Source organism: Fomitiporia mediterranea (genome assembly GCF_000271605.1).
Source record: "Fomitiporia mediterranea MF3/22 unplaced genomic scaffold FOMMEscaffold_13, whole genome shotgun sequence".
Taxonomy (NCBI): domain Eukaryota; kingdom Fungi; phylum Basidiomycota; class Agaricomycetes; order Hymenochaetales; family Hymenochaetaceae; genus Fomitiporia; species Fomitiporia mediterranea.
The window spans coordinates 12029-36921 of NW_006760398.1; the positions used below are offsets into that span (position 1 = coordinate 12029).

At 41.1% G+C, this 24893-nt stretch overlaps 8 protein-coding genes across 8 annotated transcripts; 4 read left to right on the forward strand and 4 right to left on the reverse strand.

Moving 5' to 3' along the window:
* Window positions 1-1353: 1353 nt before the first annotated feature.
* FOMMEDRAFT_94683 (cytochrome P450) lies at window positions 1354-2695 on the reverse strand (the record flags this gene model as incomplete). Its single annotated transcript, XM_007270385.1, has 6 exons — window positions 1354-1592; window positions 1655-1738; window positions 1794-2055; window positions 2111-2259; window positions 2309-2330; window positions 2387-2695. The coding sequence occupies 6 exons, from the start codon at window positions 2693-2695 to the stop codon at window positions 1354-1356; spliced, it is 1065 nt and encodes a 354-aa protein (XP_007270447.1).
* A 36-nt stretch (window positions 2696-2731) lies between these two features.
* Window positions 2732-3007, reverse strand: FOMMEDRAFT_53415 (uncharacterized protein; the record flags this gene model as incomplete). The annotated part of the gene is made up of 1 exon (XM_007270347.1): window positions 2732-3007. A coding segment is annotated over one exon (276 nt), but the record flags the coding sequence as incomplete, so codon positions are not given.
* A 51-nt stretch (window positions 3008-3058) lies between these two features.
* Window positions 3059-3389, reverse strand: FOMMEDRAFT_94151 (uncharacterized protein; the record flags this gene model as incomplete). Its single annotated transcript, XM_007270351.1, has 2 exons — window positions 3059-3207; window positions 3275-3389. Coding segments are annotated over 2 exons (264 nt in total), but the record flags the coding sequence as incomplete, so codon positions are not given.
* Window positions 3390-7192: 3803 nt separating this feature from the next.
* FOMMEDRAFT_160647 (uncharacterized protein) lies at window positions 7193-8252 on the forward strand (the record flags this gene model as incomplete). The annotated part of the gene is made up of 8 exons (XM_007270395.1): window positions 7193-7238; window positions 7301-7432; window positions 7490-7572; window positions 7636-7752; window positions 7805-7814; window positions 7876-7919; window positions 7996-8168; window positions 8234-8252. The coding sequence occupies 8 exons, from the start codon at window positions 7193-7195 to the stop codon at window positions 8250-8252; spliced, it is 624 nt and encodes a 207-aa protein (XP_007270457.1).
* A 1462-nt stretch (window positions 8253-9714) lies between these two features.
* On the forward strand, window positions 9715-9906 carry FOMMEDRAFT_94724 (uncharacterized protein; the record flags this gene model as incomplete). Its single annotated transcript, XM_007270389.1, has 1 exon — window positions 9715-9906. A coding segment is annotated over one exon (192 nt), but the record flags the coding sequence as incomplete, so codon positions are not given.
* A 6318-nt stretch (window positions 9907-16224) lies between these two features.
* Window positions 16225-19090, forward strand: FOMMEDRAFT_148710 (uncharacterized protein; the record flags this gene model as incomplete). Its single annotated transcript, XM_007270396.1, has 9 exons — window positions 16225-16483; window positions 16551-16613; window positions 16663-16734; window positions 16790-16895; window positions 16990-17036; window positions 17086-17187; window positions 17240-17659; window positions 17733-18895; window positions 18952-19090. The coding sequence occupies exons 1-9, from the start codon at window positions 16397-16399 to the stop codon at window positions 19088-19090; spliced, it is 2199 nt and encodes a 732-aa protein (XP_007270458.1). The 5' UTR covers window positions 16225-16396.
* Window positions 19091-19620: 530 nt separating this feature from the next.
* FOMMEDRAFT_23020 (GPP34-domain-containing protein) lies at window positions 19621-21273 on the reverse strand. The gene is made up of 3 exons (XM_007270285.1): window positions 21202-21273; window positions 20763-21131; window positions 19621-20693 (listed from the first exon to the last, which is right to left on the reverse strand). Exons 2-3 carry the CDS (start codon window positions 21090-21092, stop codon window positions 19740-19742), a joined length of 1284 nt encoding a protein of 427 aa, XP_007270347.1. The 5' UTR covers window positions 21093-21131; window positions 21202-21273; the 3' UTR covers window positions 19621-19739.
* A 528-nt stretch (window positions 21274-21801) lies between these two features.
* On the forward strand, window positions 21802-24176 carry FOMMEDRAFT_31226 (uncharacterized protein; the record flags this gene model as incomplete). The annotated part of the gene is made up of 6 exons (XM_007270318.1): window positions 21802-22185; window positions 22249-22542; window positions 22598-22814; window positions 22851-23038; window positions 23239-23732; window positions 23792-24176. 6 exons carry the CDS (start codon window positions 21802-21804, stop codon window positions 24174-24176), a joined length of 1962 nt encoding a protein of 653 aa, XP_007270380.1.
* Window positions 24177-24893: the final 717 nt, after the last annotated feature.

Consider the following 24893-nt stretch of genomic DNA (forward strand, 5'->3'; position numbering starts at 1 on the left):
GTGCGAGGCGTCGGGTTTACTGGGGACTTGCCCTTTCAGTACATATTTTCCATCCTGTCCCGTCGCGAGGTTCAAGAACGACGCAGTAGAGCTGGCAGACACAGAGACGTTATGGCCTGAAAAGTAACTATCGGAGGATAAGTACGGGGATAGTGCGAAAGAAAAGGTTGTGCTTGGGCTCGCGAAGACTCCTGGTAGTGTCGTAGCATTAAAATAGGAGGGTACGATGTTGATAGTCGTATTCAATGAGAGTGAGTCGTTGAAAGTCGTAAGAGACATAGACACGGAGAAAGTGCCTTTGGGAGGTGCTGTACCAGTGAGCGCACGCGATCCACTGTCATAAGAGATCCAATGTACACTAGATGTATCAACGGAGAACATGGAGATATTGTCCGCTCGAATCGTCGAGTTGTCAACAGTCATGCCCTGCAGGAAGAAGTCATCTTGTCCCAGGTCAATCCGGAAGTCCTCACCTGCTGTCAAATAAATGACGGGTTCCGTTGAAATAACTATATCGTGGGATTCAATGAAAATATCAAAGGGTGCTCGTACTGCCGAATATCCTTCTTGATCGCTCGCGATGAGCACCAGCTCCACCTTTTCGCCTTCCTGCAACAGTGGAGTCCGAGCAACACCGTCGAAAGTAGCTGTTCTATTGTCAAATGAGAGCCACGAAGGAAGCCTCGAGCCATTTGCAAGCTGCGCATAATAAAACAGATCGAACTGATTCACAAACGTGGCAGGCTGGAAGCCGATAGAGAACGACCAGCGGAGCGGAACACGTAGCGCCGGTTTGTCATCCTGCAGGACAGAGTCCTTCTCCAAGAAGAAAACAGAGCTCATAGACGGGTTTGAACTGTTGAATTGATCCTTGAGCGCAATATTGATCCTTGGCGGCGGAAAGTGCGTTACGCATAGCGTGAATATATCAATCGCACTCCCTGCCTGGAGAGTGATGTTTATTGAACCTTCATCGCTCGCAGAAGGGGTACCAGAGAACGTCAAGTTCGAGAAGGAAAGCCAGCCAGGAAGATGAGAGGAGACCGTGACGTTAACCGAGCTATTGGTGGCAAAGGTTTCGGGAGATATCGCCCAAGAATAAGACTGGCCAACACGGGCGATGAGCGGGTACTGGTCGCGGACCGGGTATGCTGCACTGGACGTCGCAGACGCACGGGAGAGAAATAGAAGAAATATTAAGGAGAGGAAGCGGATAGAGTACATTATGATCAACAACACAGACAAGACAAGAAAAGAAAAGAAATGCTCAGACGCGTCGCGTCGCGTGCCGTCAGCCGCCATTCTGGTCACGTGCCCGCTCATACAGTCAATCGAACAATAATGCACTCAGCACTACTCTTCGTTTGAATACCTCCGGAGTCTCACGTACGCATTTGTGGGCGTTAAGGTTATACCAGCTTTCCACGATAAAATTCGTCTCTTGTCTGATTCCGACAGCTTTTCCGCTTTCATTCCCTCTTCCGGCGGCAAGATTTCGTATCCTCGTACAAAACAGGCAAGCAAGCATACGCTCTCCGTGATCGAGAATCGCTGGCCAAGACACCCTCGCGCTCCACTGGAGAAAGGCATGACTTGGTATGCCAATCGATCAATGCAAAAGAAATCAAAACCAGTGACAAACGAGTTGACTCACATGCATCTCTTGGCCATTTATAGTCCGCGATATCGATGAAACGCTCTGGCTTGAATAAATCAGCATCATTTCCCCAGTACAGAGCTGGATGTTAAGCATCATTCAGTTTCTTACCGAACCGAGGAGACATTAGACTAACGATTCATATGCAGTGCCCAAATGTCCAGACTAACAGCACTTCCCTTTGACACGCGTACGGCGAACTTGCGATCCTTGGTCTCATCACGATTAAATTGGATGTTTGTAAGTGCACCATCATAAGATGTAGTAGTCTCATGTGGGGTGTTGCTCGGCTCGAACCGAACCCCTTGAAGAACAGAATCCTGCTCAACGATCTTATTTATACGAGGTTCTGCCGGAAAACAACGTAAAGTCTCGCGGAAGACAGCTAGGGTGTACTCCTAGTTAAGGTCATTAGTCATTGTTTCTTAAAAAAAAAGGACGAGGAATAATCACAAGTTTTTCAAAGTCTCTTTTGCTGCTAGACGAAGCACAATCCTCAACTGTCGGCCAAACCCGCAGAACTTCTTTACGCAATTTCTTTTGTACATCAGGATTCAAAGCGAGCAGCAAAATGGCAAAGCTTAGAGTATGAGCGGACGTCTCTGTAATAAGATTGATTATTTTATGTCTATATTGTGCTTGGATGCTCACCATGTCCAGCTAACAAGAATACCTACAGAATTGTTTAGCGAATGAAAATCTGAATAGACGATGGAAAGTAAACGTTACAAATATATTGCTGAACAGCTCATCATCTGTCAACGTGCCCTTCGTACTCGCACCACCCAAAGAACGAGTCGCATCGTTCGCCTTCACAAGGCACCGAAGCAAATCGGCCCCTTCATCATTATCAGAACTCCGCGCTGCAGTAACAAGAACCTCCATATGACCCTTCAAACTCGCAAACGCATCTCGTGCTTCTTCCAATTGATTCGAAAGCCAAGGAATCCGAAATGGCAGCTCATATGCAAAGTTAGGTGTTAGAACTTTCACAAAAAGCCTTTTGATCGTTAGGTCCAGTGCAACATGGAAAGGCATGACCTTTTCTCGTGTGGAATTACATTGTTGTAATGCCTCCCTCCAGGATATGTGCTTGCCGAAACCAGCCGATGCAATGATTAGGAGTGTTGCCCTAATCATTTCTCCTTTAATATCCAAGCACTTCCCAACCGATATCTCGGGATCGCAATCGAGCTCCTCGAACCACTCGTGCATAACCCGTAATGTCTCTTCCCATGCAAGAGCATAGTTCGCTTCGTTGAAAGCAGGCCCGGCAACCGCAACGTGTCTCCGCCACTCGTCTCCGTCAGTGCTAACTACGTTGCGTCCATATATCTCAAGTACATCGTACTATCACGAGTTCCATCAGCTTCAGCTTCCAGAGTAGTAACTCGAAACAATTCATAAACGCACTACTTCTGTCTCTTTCCTAAAAGCATGCCGATCCGAGGTAACAGCCTTAATAGCCTCAGCATCGGCAAGCCAGAATGTCGGGGTACCATCCCAAACTATGAGACTGGACAGGATGGTACTTCCCTCCTTTGCATAAGCTATATTTTTTAAATCGAAAGCGAAAGCAAAAGTCAGTTTGTTCTAGATTAGGTACACGTGACTCACGAGAGAATTTCCCTCCGAAATGAGCCAACCAACCACGCGGAGGGAAATACGTAGCAAGTACTATCGCTAGAGTCTGAAAGGGGCGAATCCAGAGGCGATGCTTTCCCGGACACGAGCTGCATCATCACGAACATGATTTCATCAAAACGTGATAACTACGAAAACGATTGAACTTACTCCAACTTAGCCAGGCCATTCCGGTATCTTAAGTAAGTGTCCGCAAGCACTTTCGTTGTACCCACAATGACGAAGCCGGCTGCAAGGTCCTTGAGAGAAAGACAGACGCGGTCTGCCATGACGGTTATAGACATGCCGCACGGTCAGGGATTCAACTCTGCTGGAGGTATTTAGAAGCCATCAAAGCAGTCGCGCTTCTCGGCTGTTTCCCCGTCTCTTGCATCATGAACCTAATGATAATACAGTTCTATCCACTTTTATGCCTCCTTGTATACTCGGCTCTCAGTTATGTCCCCGAGCAGTATGCTAGCTGCCGACATCTCTTCTTTGGTCTACTAGTCAGTCAAGCATCAAAGGGCACCAGAAGAATGGTCTTCAAATATTCACTGCACACTTTTCACTGTTTTCAGCGCTAACTTCATGCCAATATTGTCCAGCACGAAGCAATCCTTCAATTTGCTGGCAGGGGAACTGTTGGCTACTGGAAGGATTAAGAACAAAACCTTCGTAATCCAACGGGTGTGAGATATCTATGGAGCGTATCAGGTTTCATGTGTAAAGCAGTAAGATCTCTTCGCGGCCGTTGCTTCGCACTGACAATCAACAGTATACATCTATGCATCTGATACGCCTCGGATGAGATGCTGCCGGCGATTCGGAGGTATATCATGATCCTGATGGAGCATCTTATTGCTATAGTATTGCTGATTTCATTTAGTATTGTTCGTCTCTATTAACAGTAACAATTGCTTTCTCATTGTTTCTATTCTGATTTCGCCATCGTGGAAGCACAAGCTGGAATACCATAGAAGCAAACAAGCCCCACAAGTTTTGTCCAGAACTTGCTTTGCAGTAGCTAGAACCAGAACCCTCAGTATCAGGAGCTTCTGATACACTATAGTACATCAGATATCATAGACACAGCGTTTTCATCACTGATTTTTAGATGTGAATGTCATAATACAACGTAGAATTCGTGTTTCTTTAAGTGCAGTAGCTAGAAACATTGGCAGCTGTTGCGAATTCCCTCTCCTTTGTCTATGTCCAGTCAGATACCGTCCAGTTTGCAACCCCTCCTGGGTGAAGTGGAGATTGAATTTACCTTTAGGTACCTTACCTGTGAGTAACCTCAACTTTACTTGGCTTGCATAGTGTTCTCTTACAATTTTCTGACACAAAACTGTATTGTATGAAGTGTCCGGATTAGCATGTCTCCTGTATGACATAATTTTAACAATCGAAACAGAACTACGGCTTGTATGGCGCACCAGGCTTACACTATCAAAATTTGCATACATCCTCTATCGTTACGTGTTATTCTGTTCTATTCTGCTAATGACTGTGTGTCAGTATGCTTGTCTACTCTTAATGTGATATGCTCCAATACTCAGGCTACTTTATTACATAAGATATTTTCAAAGTTCAGCATTTGTCCAGCACATGGGTAAGCCAGATTGCGCTAGGTATAAATTCTGTCCTTACTATTATTCTCAGAAAGTATACAAGAAAAATCACAACAGTCTTGTACTCACTAATTGGACAGGTGTCGAGTGGTCGCTATTGTCCTTACTTTTATTTTCTTCCTCACCGAGACTACTGGACATGGTAAGTATAGGCCACATTTGCATTCTACTAAAGGCAGTTTAATGTAAAGTAATGCTGTTATTCCAAGGTCTTGTATTGTTTCGCACATTTCAACTGTGGGACTGCAATCCTCGAATCCTCTGGCTCCTTTTTACAGGGTCAATAATAGTCAACGGTGTAACTGTAGTTTCACTTGGCACGACTTTAAAATATTTAATTGGTCAGCTTACCTTTCCCTCATACCTATTATCCTGAACCTTAAGAAGTGTGTATCCCTATTTAGATCCCGGGAAAACAAGTATTTGTGGTTTCGATATTGCAAACAGTGATTTATTCAGAGTTTGGATGTCCCAGGTAAATTATTTCAATCTAGTAATAATAAGACTAGACCATTTCTTATTAACTTTATAAATATGATTGAAGGCAGCTTTCGATATTTATGTCCTTGGCCTCATTGTCTGGAATGCAATGGACAAGCCTCGTCCAGCAAACAGAAATCTTCTGGGGATTTTATTTGAAGATGGGGTGATCCTTGTCTTTGTATGTACTTATATTATTATAGAGTTTTACATCTTAATTATTCTTATATATTCTTAGTTTTCTTGGAGTATGAGTTTTACTTTTATTAGCAACATTTCATTTTCTTATATACTGCTGAGTGTAGCTCTCCGGATTGTTAACATTGTAGCATGTATGCATAGTAGTGTGAGTTATCCTGATCTTTGACTACTACAACACACAGTGTTTTCTAACATGCCAGCTTAGGTCCTGTCACCCACCTCTACTCTGCCTTTTACCATGTCAATCATCAATATATTCAATACACATCTTCTCCTGCATACATTTTCACAAGGGCTAAAATCAACTGTACACAATACACAGCAGGTAGAGTTGTAGGAAAGGCATTGAATAGGTGGCAAACTCTAGTGCTGCCTGACCAAACAAGTAAGTTTGTCCTAATATTAATTAAGATCAGTAATTTGCTCATTCTTTGCTGCTGCCGAACCTTTTGATTAAATGAATAAAGGGTTGTTTTAATGCCTTGATGTCTCCTGTCTAGGCAAAGTTCGATTTATGTATTTCCTTTTGAAGAGGGCTCACTACTATGGAATATGTATTTATGTATTTACTATATTCTAATTCAATGCCGTCGTAAGACGACATTGTTCTACGGACCGGTATTAGTCATTCCAGAGATCCTGCAAAATCTTCCTCACTAGTCGGAAATGCTGCTTCGCGACAGAGATCAAGCATCATACTTCTTAGTTGAGGCAACACCGGACCTTGATTATGATGATGTGTATAATTATATAGCAACCTTGTTTCCCATCGGTTGCCAGCACTTATAGGCTCGCAGCGCTCGCCACGAGGTGTCATTCTGGTTCTAGGCAACCCTGCCGATGCAACAGGTCACCCTATAAAGTAATCGAATGTCCCCTTTCAGTTTATCTTCGGGTTTATTTACTAACGACGACCGGAATGCACAATGATGATCAGCTTCCTGTGTTGCTGGTGCAATGCAAATCAACGGCGACTTTTAAATTCTGTCAATGATTCTAAATTTTGATATAGACCCAGAAATACAGACTCAACCCGCCTTAACATTTATGTATTAAATGGAGAGCAACACCTTAGGTTGTCTGATCAATATCCCGCATGTCGTCCCCATTATCGACGTTTCTCCCCTCTTTGCTACATAATGTGGAAACACTATTCGCGACTAGGTATCTTGCCTGTGAGCAATTATAATCTGTTTCTCTCAGAGATTGTGGTCACTCACAACGACCTGCACCAACAGTATCCGGGTTTACTTCTCTTCTTTACGATATATGCATAACGTTCGAGGACGAGTTGTTACTTGTGTGGAATTCCAAGCTCACACTGCCAAAACTTGCATATATTGCATACCGGTACCTAATGGTGATTTCTCTTCCGTTTCTCTTATTAGGTCAGGATGTTGTACTTTCGTGCAACTCAACATATTTTAACATTTATTATCCGAATAAGAATTCCAAAGTTACTGGGAGCTATCTGCAGAATGGGTAATATAACTTTCTCTCGTATAAAATGCATTGCCTTACATCCTATTTGTAGCAAGGAAATCTCCTTAGCTGAAAAACATAGTACTCATTTATGTATAGGTGCCGCGCAGTAATAATGACTTTTGCAATTATTATATTCATCGTGGATGCTATTGGTCATGGTACTTGTCTACTTTATTTGAATTTACTTACAAGCTCACGTCAACCATAATGCTCTCTTTAGGCCTCGTAATTTTTCGAACATTCCTGCTATGGGAATACAACCCCAGAATTCTATGGCTCCTCATCATCGGCTCAATAGTCGTCAATACTGTGACTATTGCTTCACTATACACGGAAGTAAAATCCCTGAGCGGTGAGTTCCCTTCCTTCTAGTAATTTATATTCTGAGTATGTCTATTTGGCTACTCAGGGCCTGCTATGTTCTTTCCTGAACTTGGCGCGTGCCTTGTAAGTTTCACTTCTGGGGATTTCTTTAGGCTATGGATGGCACAGGTAAGCCAATTATTCATTACCATGGTATTAATTGGCGGTAGCGAATAATACAATCAAATTAAGGCGTCATTTGATATTTATGTTGTTGTCCTCGTCATCTGGAACGCAATGGCCCGCCCACGCATGAGGAATAGAGATCTTTATACTATGTTGCGTAATGATGGAGTCTTCCTTATTTTCGTAAGTTTCACCTCACACTGCTCCTCAATAATAACTCTGAGCAGAATCTCAGCTGACGTGGGGTACGAGACCTGAATTATGAGAGTGACATTCACAGTTCGTCTCATTGTAGTTCTATTATAGCACTTCGACTTCTCAATGCCATAATTAGCGCATTTCCTGATTGTGTGAGTAATATCCATCGTATTAGTTCGAGCATAACACAGTGCATAATATTCATAATGTCTGACCGTCCCAATCTAGCTTGTATCGGATCAGGTTTTAATTGAGTTTTCAGAGTCAATTATTACTGCAATAAATTCAAGGTTACTCCTACGCACGTTCGCGCGTGGGCATGTAGTAGGCACTCAAGGTGATATACAGCAACTCGAACTCGAGAGTGCTTCCCACGTGGATGTATTACCGGGAACAAAACTGTAAGATTTAGTAAAGGGATAATTTGAATAGATGGGTTTGTTCTAATGCTAATTGAATACAATAGGGTGTTCACTTCTACCTGAAACTTGTTTGAAGTCAACAAGGAGGTCAGCAGATGGCTAAGCTGGATGAATAAGTTAAACATGTTTCATTGTGTACAATCAATAACAAGTGCAACTGTACTAAACAATAAGTGATAACAGAGTTTGTACTGTACCAACATTGAATTCTTTAGAAACAGAAAGAATAGATGAAATAGATTTTGTAGAGTTTGAATAAGTTTCAGAATTTAAAATAGTAGAAATAGCTTGTTTAAGCCTGGCTTCTTTCTCTAATAGGGCTTTACCCTTAGATAAAGAAGATGATTGACTAGATCTTCTAGCTATAAGAAGTAGAAGTAAAGAAGTTAAGGGGGATCAAGAAAAGAAGAAATGATGGAGAAAGAAGAGAAGGGAAGAAAGTGTTGCTGTAATTTTTTCGGTGCGTCTTTTTCGTTGCTATAGTAACCAATTAGTACTACTATTACTAAAAAACATATACACACCTTAATTCGTATGTTTTTATAATAATAACAATTATTTTAATACTAATACTTATAATAACCATAATTTTTATAGTTGTAAATATAATAACTCAATATAAATTAAAGTAATAAATTTCAAGTTATACTTTTTGGTAAATATATACTTCTTATATCTATAATCATAAATATTAACTTTATTTAACTAATCTTATAAGTAGAATTGTGTATAAAAAATTATAAAGATAGAGATTAGTGAATTTGTATGTTCTAATCTGTTAAAATCATACTATTAGCGAGTTTTCTTATAACTTACTTAAAACTCCACAGAAACTTCTACAAAAAATAATACTAATAAAAAGCATACTAATACATATATTTACAAAATTACAGCTTAAAATAATAATAATTTGAATTAATATAGTGTATTCGTTGTGTGGGAAAGAGTCTGGTTCACTCCAAAAGTGTAATTTTTCATACCCTTCGGATTGTAAGTATAATAACTTTTTTTTAGCTAATTTTTTTGTCTCAAAATTTCAGATATATATTTATTATATGTTAAGCTACATAAATATAAAAGTTTATGAAGTTTGAGCAAAATCTGAGGGAGAAATAGTAAAAGTGTCCACATGTGGGTCTTGACCACAAGGGGCGCTGCAACAGTATTAGACAAGCCAACACAATATGTTACCTTTTATTTTTGAATCCTAGTAACTGCAAATTTACAGTGAATACAGTAATAAATATGCTAAGAGCATTTAACAATCTCAAGGACAACTCTTAAAAGAAGGCTTGAAGGTATTGAAAGTAGATCTTTAGCCTTTTCTCATCTTCAGATTTTAAAACCTTCTCAAGAGAAAGTTCTTAAAGATTGGATTAAAGCTCTTGCAAAAAGAGCTATTCCTTTATTTAAAGATCTTGTTTAACAAAAAGCAGAGTTTATTGTTAAAAAAAAGGTTAGAAAGACATAGTATAAAAAGTTTTTATCCAGAAATCCTGATCTTAAACTTCTTTAGACATCTCCTCTTGAATCTTCTAGAGCTCAAGCTTTAAATGCTTTTACTGTAAAAAGTTTTTTTGATTTATTATTTGAAACTCTTACTTCTTATTATATTAAACCTTCTAATATTTACAATATGGATAAGAAAGGAGTTCAGATAGGATTAGCTGGAAAAACAAGGGTTTTGGTTGATAGAGATCAGAAAACTGTCTCTTAGATAGAGGATAGAAACAAGGAGTTAGTTACTATTGTTGAATGTATTTGTACAAATAGTACTGTTCTTAAGCCTCTTTTTATTATGAAAGGAGCTAAAACAAGTCTATTCTAGGGAATGAATAATCCTATTCATACATAGTAAGTTTTCTTTTAATTATACTTATTAATTATAATACTAATATAATTTTAGTATTACTTCTTCTCAGAATAGATAGACTGACTAAGAGTTATGTTCCTTATAGCTTGAAAAGGTTTTTCATCCTGAAAGCTTAAGGAAATTAGAGTCTCTAGATGAGTACAGATTATTAATCCTGGATGGACATAATTTCTATTACTCTTTAAGGTTTCTTAGAATAGCTAAAGAGTATCATATTATTATTCTTTACCTTCCTCCTCATACTACTCATATACTTTAACTATGTAATATAAGAGTCTTTAGTCCTTTATTCACATTTTATAAAAAGGAAGTTATAGAATTAGTAAGACAAAATGTGTTAATTAGTAAGTATAATATTATTAAAACATATACTAATGCTAGAGAGAAAGCTTTTACTCCTAGTACTGTTTAAGCTACTTTCCTTAAATGTAGAATCTATCCTTTTAATCCTAATACAATCCCTCCCTCTACTTTTGAACCAGTTTTAGTTATAACTACTTAAGCAGTTCAGCCTGTTTGTACATCTGTACTACAGTTTATTAATATAATCCCTGTTCAAACTGGTAAGAGACTACTTTATTTTATTAGTACTAATACTAATTTACATATTAATTATGTTTTTGATAAAGTTGAAACAGAAGACTCTATCCAGTTTACTATAGTTCTACTAAATATTCTACTCTTACTATTATATTCAGCTACTAAGATTGAACTCTTTAAGTATATTTATACACTAAGAGATTTTCTTAAAAAGTGTTAAGATTAAATAGAGACTAACTATACTTAAAAAGTTTTAATAGACAAAGAGAATAGTAAACTATACTAACAGTTGTACTAAAAAAAAAAGACAAGGATAAGAGTATAAACAGTTAGTACTAGACTACTTACAGATTAAGTTCTACTTATTTAGAAACACATTCATAACTATTAAAAACTATTTAGTAATGTTTACAAAGAACTTGTTATAAAAGTAGCTGAATTTTAAAAAAGAGTAGATGAAAGGGAAAAGAGGTAACAAAGAGAGGAGAAAGAAAGGGAAAAGGAAAGAGAGAAAGAGGAAAAGTAATAAAAGAGGGAGAGGGAGAAAGAGGAGAGGGAAAGGGAGAAGGAGAGAGAGAGGGAAGAGAAGAGGAAGGAGAGGGAGAGGGAGAGGGAGAAGAGGGAGAGGGAGAAGGAGGGGGAGAAGGAAGAGAAGAGGAGAGAGAGAGAGAGGGAGAAGGTATAGTAAGTAGTAAAAATAGAGCTGAAGAAGAAAAAGAAAGCTAAAGAAAGAGTTATACTAAGTATAACTAACTTACTAAGAAAGTAACTAAAACTAAAGCTAGCTTACTATACTCTCAACTTAACTATTAATTTAGAGAGTAAGAAGGAGAATGTGTATACTAATAACTACCTACTACTCCTTCCTTAAATATAGAACTTTATTGTCTAAACAGGTCTATATAGTGTCTTAACTAATGTTTATTATTAACATTAATCTATCTCTTAGAAACAGTTAAACAAAGTGTTAGTAAGTAGTAGAATTGTGATAGTAGAAGGAGTACAAGATTGTAGTAAAGGAGGAAGAGCTAAATATAATAATAAATTAACTTCCTTTTCTTTTAATTAACTGTTTACTAATGTATAAAACTCTTTATACTGTTATAGTGTCTTATATAGTTAATTTAAGGCCATTTCTCATATTATTATCTACTACAACTGTTTTACAACATAAAAAAAATATAATTATATATTACAATATCTTATCTAAAAAACATTAGTTTTATTTTTGTAAAAAATTAAGAAATAAATATTTTATTAATTTTATAAAATAATAATTCAAAAGTTGTACTTTAATACATTAAACTTACATGTAAACACTCTATAGGAAAGAAGACTTAGACAAATCTGTACACACATAGAATTAGTATACAGACTTGACTTTAATCCTATTCAGACCAATTTACTCTTGTCTGAGTAGAGGTACAGGTAAGTAATTTATTTAATTATATACAGTTTATTTATTAACAGATTTTATACTTCTTTTTATAGGAACAGACTTGTTATAATGACTTAGAGTCTCTTACTTATGTTTTACTATCTAGTTCTTACTCTCCTCTACCTCTTATTCTCCTTCTCCTCTGCTTCCAGAATTTACTACTGTTTCTCTACTCTACTATCCTTCTCCTCCTAATATTTGAGTTATTAAGTTTATAGTAATCTCTCTCTCTTTGTATAGTTGTAAGTGTTCTGTTATCTTATGTTAAAGTTGATTACTAGAAGAAATAGTATATTTAACTTTAATAATTAATCTTTTATCTACTTCTATTAAACAGTACTAGTAAATGTTAAGAGTAATAAGTATAGAATAGGAGGTAATAACAGAAAATATGTGTTATTGTAAGTATAAATATATTTACTATAGTTAATATTGTATTAATTGCTAATATATAAAGAGGTTTTAAAAATAAGACAAAACATTATATTCTTACACAATTACTACTTTATAAATTAGTATACAGTAGTCTAAAATTATAAGAAGAAAGAGAGTGTGTAATAAATAACTTATAACAGATTGTATTTTACAAATGCTTGCTTACTAATATGAGTCAATTACTCTTTATAAACAATATTGTAACTTCTAAGATGTAGAATATTAATAGTTGGTCTAAAATATTATACTGTATAACATAAGTATTTACTATAATGTTTATACTACAATTTGTTACTCTACATTCTAACAAAGATTAACTTTATAAGTATTATATATATGTACAGAGTAAGTAAGATTATACTTCTTAAATAATATAAATAATATATACTCTCAAAAAATTGTACTATGTATTAGATTTTGATTCTAACAGGTACAAATAAACAACTTACTCCTAACTGTTTATCTAGGTATTAATAAGAGGTTTGTTAACTAACACTCTTGTGTTTTTAAACAACTCAGAATATATAGTAAGTTACTTACTACTTTAAACAATTGTATAATATTCTTTCAATTCATCTTCAGACTTCTCTATTTAAAGATAGTTATTATATACACTAATAATCAGTATCTGTGTGATTGTACAAAACTTACATTAACAGTATCTGTTGTAAGCTCCATTACTGATTTCTGATATGATACAGACTTAGTAATAAGGGTTCTAGTGTCTCTACTATATGTATTAAGCTAAAGACACTCAAGCTAAAGAGCCTCAGAGCCTCTTACTACTTCCTTACCTCCAAATTGGCTAATAACCAGTATATTGTTACTAATTGCACAGTTCCTTACATCCCCCATGTATAAGGCAGAAATACAGTTTGTAACAAAGTATTTAGCTTGTCAGTAATTACAATTTGCTTTTCTGTACAATTGTGGTCACTCACTACAATATTAACTACTGACAGTATCAGGATTCATGTCTCTTCTCTACAACATAAGTTTGACATTCAAACCAGAGCTATTACTTGTATGGAAATCAAGACACACAATACTAAAGGTTGTATACATAGCCTATTAGTACCTAATAGTGATTTCTCTTTTGCTTCTGTTATTAGGTAAGAACTTTATTACATGCTTTATGTTGTATTTTGACACTGTTTATGTTGGTGGAAGATATTCACAGTTACTGGGAGCTATCATCAGAATGGGTGAGGCAAGTTATTCTATTATTAGACACTTTGTCTTATATCCCTATTATTAGTAAAGACACTCTTCAAAGAAACCATCTTTGTACTCATATTTGTACAGGTGTTGTGTATCCATAATGATGTTGACCATTGTTATATTCATTGTGGACACGATTGGTCATAGTAATCATATACTTTGTCTGAAATCCAGTACAAGCTCATGAATATTATCATATTCTTCCTAGGTCTAGTGATTTTTCATACATTTCTGCTATGGGAGCACAAACTGGAAATTCTCCAGCTCCTCATAGCTGGCTCAGTAATAGTCAATACTGTTGCAATTGTCTCTATAGGCTAAGAGGTAAAAGGCATGGGCAGTAAGTCTCTTTGTTTGTGTACTTCTTGTAACAGGATAGAGTTTGATGTGTTTGCTCCATTATTTAGCAAATGTTGTGTATGTGCTAGTACTTGATACTTGTTTCATTACTTTCAATCCCAAGAAGTTCTTCAACTTCTGGATGGTACAGGTAATGAATATACACAATAATGCTATACTTTTAAGTTGTGGATGATGTATACTATCATTTACTTAAAGGCAGCATTTGATATTTATGTTGCTAGCCTTGTCATCTGGAATGTAATGGACTGTACACATATCAGGAATAGGAATATACTGACAATGCTCTATAAAGACAGAATCTTCCTTATTATCGTGAGTTCATCTCATAATCTCCTGCAAAAACAATTCTAAATGTGATATTGTTATCAAGTGGACATGGGGTATAATGCTTGCTTAATAAGACCGATATTTCTCCTCATTTCATCCCTTTCAGCAATCCGCGCGCTTAGTGTTATAGCATCTGCAAATGATCAGGTATTCAGTTTAATCATACTACTCGGGATCAACACACAGCACAAATTGGTAATATCCAAACTTGTCCCAACCCTAGGCTGTATCAGATCAGATATTAATCCACATTTCCGAGTCAATTATTACTGTGATAAATTCGAGACTACTCCTGTCTACATTTGCTCGTGAACAGGCGGTAAGCACTCGGAATGATACACAGTGGAGTGAACCCGAGAGTTCCTGTACAGTGGACGCTTCACAAACGATGCGAGTACAAGCTTAAGTAGCAAAATAAATGGTCGAGTAAGTTTGTCTTGTTTAACTTTGTTGGTTGATTTATTTGAAGCTGATGACAAAACACAAACACCATTACAAGGCAGGGCACGACTGGCAAGAGTAATGGGTATGAAGCGATAGGTAGTGTCAGAAGATGTTCATTGTTTCGATTGTCAATGGTTCTTGCTGTAGCTAAGATTATACAGATTGTGAATTTATAATAAATGGATGAAACAGTTTGTTAGCTTGTCTTATGCAAAGGGATTTACAGGTTTACAAAGTGAAGTACAAAAAGTCAAGAACAGAAGAAGGCAAAATGGTAAATAGTATAACTTATTATAAGCAATTTGAGGTTCAGTTCAGAATTAAGCTGGTCTCAATTCATTAGCAAGGCAGACTTGCACATTGGCATGAGATGTTTGGGGTGCAAAAAAAATGACATGTACCTTAATAGTTGCCAAATACAGACGAAATCTGTGCAAGTTTTGTGCAAGTCTGCAAGTGTGCTCTTGAGCACTTGTGAGACTTGCAGAGCTGTCGGACTTTGAAATACTATGTCATTCCTCTCATTTTCCTCTGCAAAATCAACATAAACTAAAATCTCATGACTTGTTACAAGCCTCTGCAAGTCTTTTGCAAGTCTCGTCCTCAATTATTCAGAGGCTTGCACTACTCTCGGCATCTCACTTTTTTGTGCTGCAACTCTCCTGCAAGTCTCCCTTGCCAATAATAATGAATTGAGACAGGCTTTAGTCCGACCTGAAGATATGGTGGACTTCATGACATAATCAATTCCCACAATGTCCAATCTTTCCCCCTTGTCAGTGGCCACTCCGAGTCGCTCCCACAAGCCACCAACTACTCGTCTCCAACGACGGTGACGGTTAGCTTGACGCGCAATCGACGTTGTTCTTTGACATAACCCCGGAGATGGTGCGCAGAGTGTAAGTAAGTAAGAGCAACGAAACGGAGGAGAGTGTCCGCGGTCGTGTTTCAGCGCCGCGATGGATGTACTCCTTGATCATCTCGTCTCCCTGCAGCAAATCTCTCTCTATGGCTCCGTAGTCTGGAGCTGCCCAACTCCCGACAGCCGCATCTGATGGCGCATGCGTCCCTTGTCTTACGCCTCTCGTCGTCCTTTCGCTGTCAACATGGCATTCTCGACGAAGAGCAACAACATGAAAACGGCATCGCCCCATCACCGGCGCATGCAGTGCTTAATCCTCCGCCTCCGGTTTCTTGTACTCTGCATGGGCCAAGATATCTTGTACTATGACTTGTTACTTCATGATATATCAGTGCACGGTTAACTCGGACGCACAGCGCCGCGCTCACAGTAGCGACCGTAGTTCTTCTCCACAGCATCCACTCAGCATCACTGGCTACGACTATTTGGTATCATTGCCGGCTCCTCCCCCGCCTGCGGACTGTCTCGTCCAGTGATCATCAGCTGTGCACTAGCCCCGGTTTTACCTTTAAGCTTCTATCATCGGCAAATTTTCGTCCTGTCTTCCCTCTGCCGTCCTTCTATTCTTTTCTAGCCGGGTCAGATCTTGTTAACCACCCCGCAACACGCGCATGTCCTTCCTGTATTGAGTCGCTCGACGTTCAATGGTCGTCGAGCATGTATTCGCTCAAACATCTGAACACGATCCTTGCTTAACACAACTGTCTAAAGAGCAACAAGTCGGTCTTGCGGTGCGTATTTCTTTGTCCAGCCGGTCTTTGGTTCCTAACGCTTATTCTAATACCTTCACATCATCAGTTTATCATCGTTTGTTCGTTCTTTTCGTTCTTAGCGGTTCTCACAACTTTGGTACTTTATGTGGTGCGTTCATCGCTCGTTTCTCGGATGAATCGTTCATGTTGTTTTGTAGAAGAACGTTGTACGGTCGGCGCGCTATTCTGGGTCCTTAGTGTTTCTAAAGTCTGACATTGACGCGTACTTTGTGCGTTCGGAGAAAGTAATTCTGTGTACCTGACGGTATCCTGAAACATTTTTAGCTTTCGTTGCTTGTCGCGGACATGTTGGTGGCTCTTGGCGGAATTTTCAACTTGAAATGGGTGTTTCAGGGTCGCACGACGTGCGGAGCCCTCTGTTCAGCGCAAGGTACGTTCATTCCCGTGGGGCCAACGGGTTCCTTCGTTATCTCGTTTCTACCCTCGCGAAATGAATTGACCGATGAGCTCTTACTGGTCGACAGGTGGTCTTGAGGAATTGGGAATGCCAGCCGTTGCACTGTCAACCTTGGTTCGTGAGCATGCTATTTTCTACGCCGTCCCTAATTTGTCCTGCGCAGGCCATTGCATTACACACTTTTCGTGTAATATTTTTCCATTGGTCACCACCAAGGACGCGTATAATAGCGCTTTCCACGTTGCTAGGAATATGGGCTTTCCTCGTAAGTAAGAATATAATTCAAGCATCCGGGTGATGCTAACACGTTCCTACAGATTTTGCTAGTTGTTATTCCTGCTGTTTCGGTTTCGCCCTTAGAGCCATTCTTCACACCTGCGCCAGTGTGGTGTTTCGTCGGCCTTGCTCATATTGCATTTAGAGCGGTCACGTACGTCTTTGCATGGGTTGCGGTCCTTGGTTCCAGCATCGTCTATGGACTTTTATTTCTCCGCCTGAGGGGTGCTTTATTAGGAACGTGGGAAGGTGGCGGGCTTTGTGGGAGCCTCAGTACACTCATGAGATGGAGTCGCTGTTGTCGGTCTGGAAATTTTCATTCGGACAGCAACGGGGACAGACGTGCGAGCCAAGGACGGCACGGGCCAGGGACGAGCCTGGAAAATTCTGAGTCGGAAGCCAGACTGGCATTACCATTGCGTGAGGCACACAAGATGCTTTGGTATCCACTTTGTTACATTGTATGTCAACGTTTCAGCTGTGTGTTTGCTCTTCCTCGGACTGACATAATCGTTCATTATTGTACCGTTATAGATCATCATTTTACCGCTTTCTGCGACTCGGTGGACTTCTTTTGCTTCCCACTTCTCTGATTCTAAGATCGACCATGACGTTCCGTTCGGTCTTACTGCAGCAGCAGCTTCCCTTTTCAAACTTGGCGGCCTCGTTGACGTCCTGCTCATATTTTTCACACGGCCAAATATCTTATCATTCGGCCCTACTCAAAGACAGGCAGCAAACAGGGTATCTAAGGGACTTAGAATTTTAAGGCTTGGGAGAAGAGGGAGCTCTCGGAGCGATCCCAACATTGAGTCTCCGAGAGATGGAGATGGTGGGCAAGCGGGCGCGACGAGAGGGGAGATATTCCACGAGGTGGAGCTTTCAGACGTAAGGCAATCGACCACGGAAAGGCGTTCAAGCAGAGGTCAAATTGCTGAAGTGCCACCACATGGGCCTAATGGCTCGCAGGTCAGACTCATCCAGCCGTCATCCAGCCCTACCGATACTGATTTCCCGGATGACGAACATGCTGTCGTCCGTTCCCCGGATCGTGACCTCGAACAGCGTCGACAGCTTGAATTGGATCTTACAGAGGAACTTGATTTCTATCCTGTTTCTCCATCATCGTCCGTTCTCAGTTCATCGCGGACTTCAGATTACAGTCGACGTTCGGCACGAAGTAGGGATAGACGCTCCGGAGTATTGCATCCGTTCCGTTTGCCGCAACTGGACCTGCCGGACCCGCGAATTAGTTGGTCGCCATGGGTTCCGATGCAACGTGAAGAACTTTCGCCTTCAGATGCCACGTACTTAAGAAGTTCTTCGAACAGCAATTTCCCATCCAGCACGCGAGGTGCGGGGACCGCACATGCTTCCATTGATCGCCATGACGTGGAGATTCGTCAAGAGCGATCCGCAGCATCGCCTTCCTCCGATTCTCCCGACTTGGAAGTATACCAATCTTTGGACGCTGCTACGCGTTTGCATGGCGAAGATGGCAGTTACGACAGTGCGGATAACGCACACGACAGTGAATGGCAACAAGGCTCTTCGTCTCCAGTCAGCCTCAGGGCTTCGCCATCTGAAGAGCGATCTTCTAGCCCGCTCTTTTACGGGGAAGAAGAGCTCCTCCGAGCCGCCGCTTCCGCTCAACAGCATCAAAGCCCGAGAGACCCCATGACAGCCCGCAACCGCCGGTTACGCGGACCTCGCCCAGCACCGCTCCGCACGTCGTCCTCATCATCCATTCCAGGGAGCTCGCGCTCCCGTCCTGTGCGGCCAAGAATTGGTATCCCAACGACTTCTTCAAGTACTCTATCACCATCTCCCAGGAGCAGCGCCCGATCTCCGCGCATGCGTTACCCCCATTCCGCTCTTGCATCGATCCCTGAACACCGCCTTCTTGATTATTTCTCTCCTATGAGCCCACGTTATTCGCCTTTTTCGTCGACGGCACCGCTGTCTTTACGAGGAAAAGAAACCCGGCCTCGTTCTCGTCCGCGAGCTTTCAGCGATAGCGACATTCACAGACGAAGTAGAAATAATGGTGCAGGGGAGGGGAATCATGGAAGACCCACCAGTATTTCTTCTTTCATCGATGTGCGTAGTCGTCCTTGTTTCCTGACGCTGACCTGCTACTAACTCAAGACCTTTCAGATGGATTAACAGGTGCACTCACTTGCTCGACATCGTTTCCGCGCTTTACGCTTCTTCGATTATTGTTGTGCTTGGATATTTTACTCTAACTTATTAGATTCATTCTTTGCATTGCCACTTAGATGCATTCCACGCTCATTGATTTATTTGATCGCACGTGTCTAGACCAGCATTATAAACATAATCATCCCTCGGATATCTCGCTATTCTAGACCCTCTTGCCATGACTCCACCGTTGCAATATGATACCCGCAAATTATTTTTATACAAGAACCAATAGAAAAGAAAAAACAGCGATTATACGAAAAAGGGGTGAAGAGAGTGTAATTGAAATATATATTGATGAGAGCAAGATTAAAGACAGAAGAAACATAGGACAAAGAGTCATAGTAAAGAATCTAGACGAGAGAGGACATCCAACACCGCAGCAATTAACTCGAAACATCGATCCTCACCATCGCTCACTCCAGGACCGGTGGTGTGCATCTCCCCTTTGACGGCATCAACGAGACCCAATATGCTCTCTCGCCCAGGTGTACCACTCCCTCCACTACTGCCTGTCCCAATTTTTGTCCCTTCTCGTCGACGCGCACTCGGACCTGAGCTTGATGATGATGACGATGCACCAAATGGCCAAGCAGCAAACTCGCCAAGTATATCCTCAGCACGCGAAAACGCAGCTTCACGATCCTCATACGTAAGTCTCGTGAAACAATTATCCAACACACTCGCAGCGTACGAAGCACAACATAACGCCACCGCTCTCATAGCCCTACACTGTTCACCTTCCTTCCCCAACGCAGCTGGTGGGACAGCACGTGTTTGCGCACTAAGCAAGGTCGTCACCCTCCTCACGATCCCTTCTTTCGTTCTCGCGTCTGCAACTGGATGAGTTGCCATATCGAATAACAAGAAATTTCGTTTTTCAGTGCGCAAGACGCCTTTGTCGACGAGCCCCTTCGCAAGTCGTTCGCGTACTTGTTTGAGTTGGAAGCCGATCTTCATAAGATTCCACGTCTCTCCACTGAGTAGATCTATCCAGGTATTAACGGAGATGAATTCCGGCTGGGTCGCAGCAGATGCCGTTGCCGTTGATGATGCAGGCGCAACGGAAGCAGTTTGATGTGCAGAGGTCGCAACCATCATCCGGAGCGCTTCGTCAAGAAGAGTTTCACCTGTAGGTCGTGCATCGAGGACTTCAACAACACGTTCAGACAGTGGAACTCGTTTTCGTGCGGGGTCGCGTGAGATGGCGATACGTCGTCGAAGAGCCAGTTCGATCAGTATACACCCTCGTAGCGCATACGAGATATTATCGTTCCAAAACGACAGGTAACCCTAAGCAGTAAGCGATCGATACGTGAGCACAACGACCTGACCGCAAAACGAAGCTGCACTCGCACGCACCTGTTTATCCTTGATCCCAAGCAACAAAACCTCCTCCATGATAGTCAACCTCGGCATCTTGCCTCCAGCCGACCTCGCCTCTGCATCCTCAAGCTCAAGGTCTCGCGGGTCGTACGCAACCTTGCTCCCACCTTCGAACGCTGTCCCCGCATGCACTGCACCCCCAATGCCATTTCCGTTTGGCGTCGTTGGCCCAGGACTGCTCGCTCCGCTACCATTAACGTCATTTCGGGAGGTCGATGTCGAAGACCATGCCCCACCGAACTCCTCATCCTGCGCTGAAGAAGAGGCACCCGCCGCTCGCCGGCGTTGTAATCCCGAAGAGGACATCACATACAAAGTTTGTTCTGTGTCCCAAAAACCAGCTACCTTCGTCAAATCAGCATCAGTAATCTTTCCTACGACTTGACTTATAGTAGTAATTTGTCGCTAGACATACCTTTTATACCTTCTCTGAGTTGGTAGGAAAAGAAGGAAGGGGGGAAAGGGTTGGCAAAGTGACAGGCAAATGGGCGGTGATGCTGTGGTGGACGATGCACACTTCAAGTCTCTTAACTGCGGTCCACTTACAATTGCTATATTTGGTAGTTTTCGTTCACGCACCGGTAGAAAATAAAAATAAAATACAATTCTCAGTTGCAATATTTCTATCACTCTCCACACTTGCCATATACACATGAAAGTGGGTTCATAAATTTGGGGGTTTGTGGTGGTCCACTCACTTCCTACTGAAACAATCCAAAAGGATTATGCTGGGAAATTACAGTATAAACAAGTCTTTTACTAGATATTTTATTATTTTCCAGAATTCAAACATTCTTGTTAGAGAAAAACTCCTCCCTTTCATCGATAGTGTCTAATGTATAATGTAATTTCTCTCTCTCTTTAAAGTAGTATTTTATTAGAACTAATACTATAGGTTAAGAACAGAAATTATTAATAGTATTAACATTTATCCTTATTACAGTAGTTACCGTGGGAATTTCATCCGTGGATAGTGTTATCCGTGTCGCGGAGGTCTTAACCACAACCACTCGTTATGAGCGTCAATAGCGAATGGTTCAAAGAGAATGCATACTTCAATTTGCCTGTCTTTCACTTCAGTCATGATGACACTGTCCCTATCGACGCTGCAGGCTTGGACAATGACTTTGAGCCTGTCAAAATGCCCAGTATCTCCTCTGCTGGGCTTAATTCTGACCACGTAGCAAGAATGGCTTGGGCTGCTCTCCCTCAATGGGCCTTTGAGGATCCCGAGCTTGCAGATCGACTGATGGGTGCTGCAGATAAAGCTCTTGACAACTTGCCAATTATTGACGAAGAACAATTGTGGCTGAACTTCCAACCAAAGTTCTCTCCAATTTGCGAAGTGTGGGACGGGATTCGACATCTTGTGTGGTCGAAGCAACGTAATGTGAATGATGTAAATTTCTATCCAAATGTTTCTTACAGTCACTGCTGACTGTTTTGGTGCCCCGGGCTTTAGAGTAAAGATTGGTTTAAGAATGTACTGCTTGACTCTATCTGTTACACTACGGAAAAGCTTTTCCATACCAACATTCTGGCAGAAACCCAGTTCTACCACGATAAATCGAAAGTGGATACTGCCGAGTACGTGGATATTATGATCTCTGAAGGCAACAGCCAAGCAAAACTATTCCTCGTTGAAATGAAAACAGTGCCTGTTTTGGAACAATGCATGGAAAAAGTATACACTCAAGAGATACACAACGTCAATATGACTGAAAAGGAGAACTCTCTGGATGATGTTTTTCTCAAGGTTCGCATATTCTACCCGTAGAATCAGCTAAGGGTTAACTGATTTTGAGATTTAGGCCATCTGGTATTTACTTATTTTTCGTGAGAAGTGGATTGTGCTCGGGAGTGTCAAACACTTAATTGTCCTTCGACTTCTTGAGGACCCGGTTGGCCGGCCGTGTATTGCATACACGAAAGCTATTGAGCAAGATGGGAAGTCAGACGTTTTCCGGGTTTTGCTGGGTTTAGTCCTTGTCGAATTGGGCCATGAAGAAGTACGAATGCCGGACATTAGTAAGTACTATGATGACTACATCAAAAATGTAAAAGGCAAGGAGGTCCCAAAAAGCAAGAAACGCAAACCAAGCAACCACGATGATGAGGACTATGTCGATCAGAACAACAAATCCGATGACAGTGATGGCGATGGCGGCGGTCCAAGAGCTGGCCCGAGTACCGGGTCAGATCGTGCAGGAACCAGCAGGACCACTACTAGCAGTAGTAGATATTCTAGCAAGGTCCGTGAAGGGGCAACCAAAGGAAGCTCCAGTAGCCATGGTACCAAACGCTTGTCATTGCAAACTAGTGCCCTTGAGAACTCGGTTGGCCCTTTTAGACCAAGGATTAGAGTGCCGGACTCGATGGACATAAAGAATAGCAGCTGCATTGTATGTGCTTTTTTGCATTCTCACCAAGATGCAGGTCTGACTATCTCTAGACACTTCGCGCGAGTGGGACCCTCTTTGGCTCAGAAACAATACTTGTACCTGAGCCGGGAGTGCAATTCCCTCCCTTTCCAACGTCTGAAGCCCCTGTCCTTGAAGTAGTCCAATCTATTGCACGAGGTGCAACTGGTCGCGTCTACCGGGCAAGATTGGCAACTACTAGCATTTCCCATGGCGTGAAACCAAAATTCTTCGCCCTCAAAGTTGTAGATACCTCGTGGAAAGCACAACGAGGGGAGGAGAGAAACGTTTCCCAGGACGTCTACGACGAATTTGTTAATTACTGCATTTTCCAACTGGGAAAAATCCACCTACCCAATCTACGAAGGAGGATAGAGCAATGCACAGCAACGTGCTACGGACTATATAGTATCACAGGAATTAATGCAAATTCCAATACGTTACTTCCGAAGTATGTGTTAATCACCGAGGATGCAGGAGAGGCAATCAATCTGCCGTATGGTATGATAGAGAGTCTTGAGGAGAAGTGCGTCGACTTTTACGTCTCATTGTGCATGCCAATGTAATGACTAACATCATATACAGATACGCCGTGTTGAATTCTTTTGTGTGCATTCACTCATTAGGATTTTCTCACAATGACCCTGAACCGCGGAACGTTATCTTCGACAAAACATCCAAAGAGTACAAGGTCGTTGACCTCTGCAATGGGTCGTGGCACACTACTCTCGACTGGAAGAGACACCTTTGTGACTCCATCAAAGATTGCCATGAGCTACAGTATGTGTCGAGGGAACTTGGGTTTTCTGACATAGAAGCTCTCGAACGCTTTCGAGAGAGGGTTGTAAGGAAACCAAAGGTCTGCAACCTCCGAAAGCAACTAAAGCTTATGGGTTCCCTGGAGCTGGAAAGCATTGCACCCCGTTTGCGGAACTTCACATCCGTACATAATGACTGGTATTATCAGTAGCAGCCTATGAGTATATATGTCGCAGGCAGGCACAATAAGGAAACCAAGAAAATGTGTGTAAGTTCTTGTAACGTAGCAGTTCACGTGATGCACTGATGCAGTCATCATAATTAGGGTCTAGCACGGATGGGCTGATCCATGGGAACTATACCACGGATGAAAATTTCCCACGTATACCATACCACGGATGAAATTCCCACGGATAACAGCATATCCGTGGTTTCTGTTATTTGTGTAGCAAAACAATACAACTCTTTTGTCACTGCTTGTGAATCCCTCTAATTGAACCTGAAAACACTCATTACTCAATATCTAAACTATGTCTGAGAATACCCCACCATTCATTTCAAATTCCCTATATGAAAATCACTACAATATGACCAGGGTGCCAGTCACTGCTGATGCTTCTTCTCTCACGTTCCGACTGCAGCCATCACCAGAAGCTATTTTAACTTGCCTGGCAGAAGCACCAACTGTGGTTCTATCAAAGCCAAGGAGACAGATTGGGCAGGGGAATTCTGTATATGGAATGGTAGATACTGAGGTTTGGACAATGTCAGATGCAGAGATCATCAGTGTGCATGATTTCCTTTATGTATTCTTTTGCATTCTACATGTCTTTAGATATACTTTATAATGGTGCTAATACATGTTATTAGGTGCATGTAAAGGAAATGGACATCTCCTACATATGATCACTATAATGCTTCTGTCAAA

Excerpts from the sequence above, each read along its gene's own strand:
- FOMMEDRAFT_23020 (XM_007270285.1), bottom strand. The coding sequence starts at position 21,092 with ATGTCCTCTTCGGGATTACAACGCCGGCGAGCGGCGGGTGCCTCTTCT. Across the intron at positions 20,694-20,762 it reads TTGGGATCAAGGATAAACAG|GGTTACCTGTCGTTTTGGAA; the intron begins GTGCGTGCGAGT and ends CTTACTGCTTAG.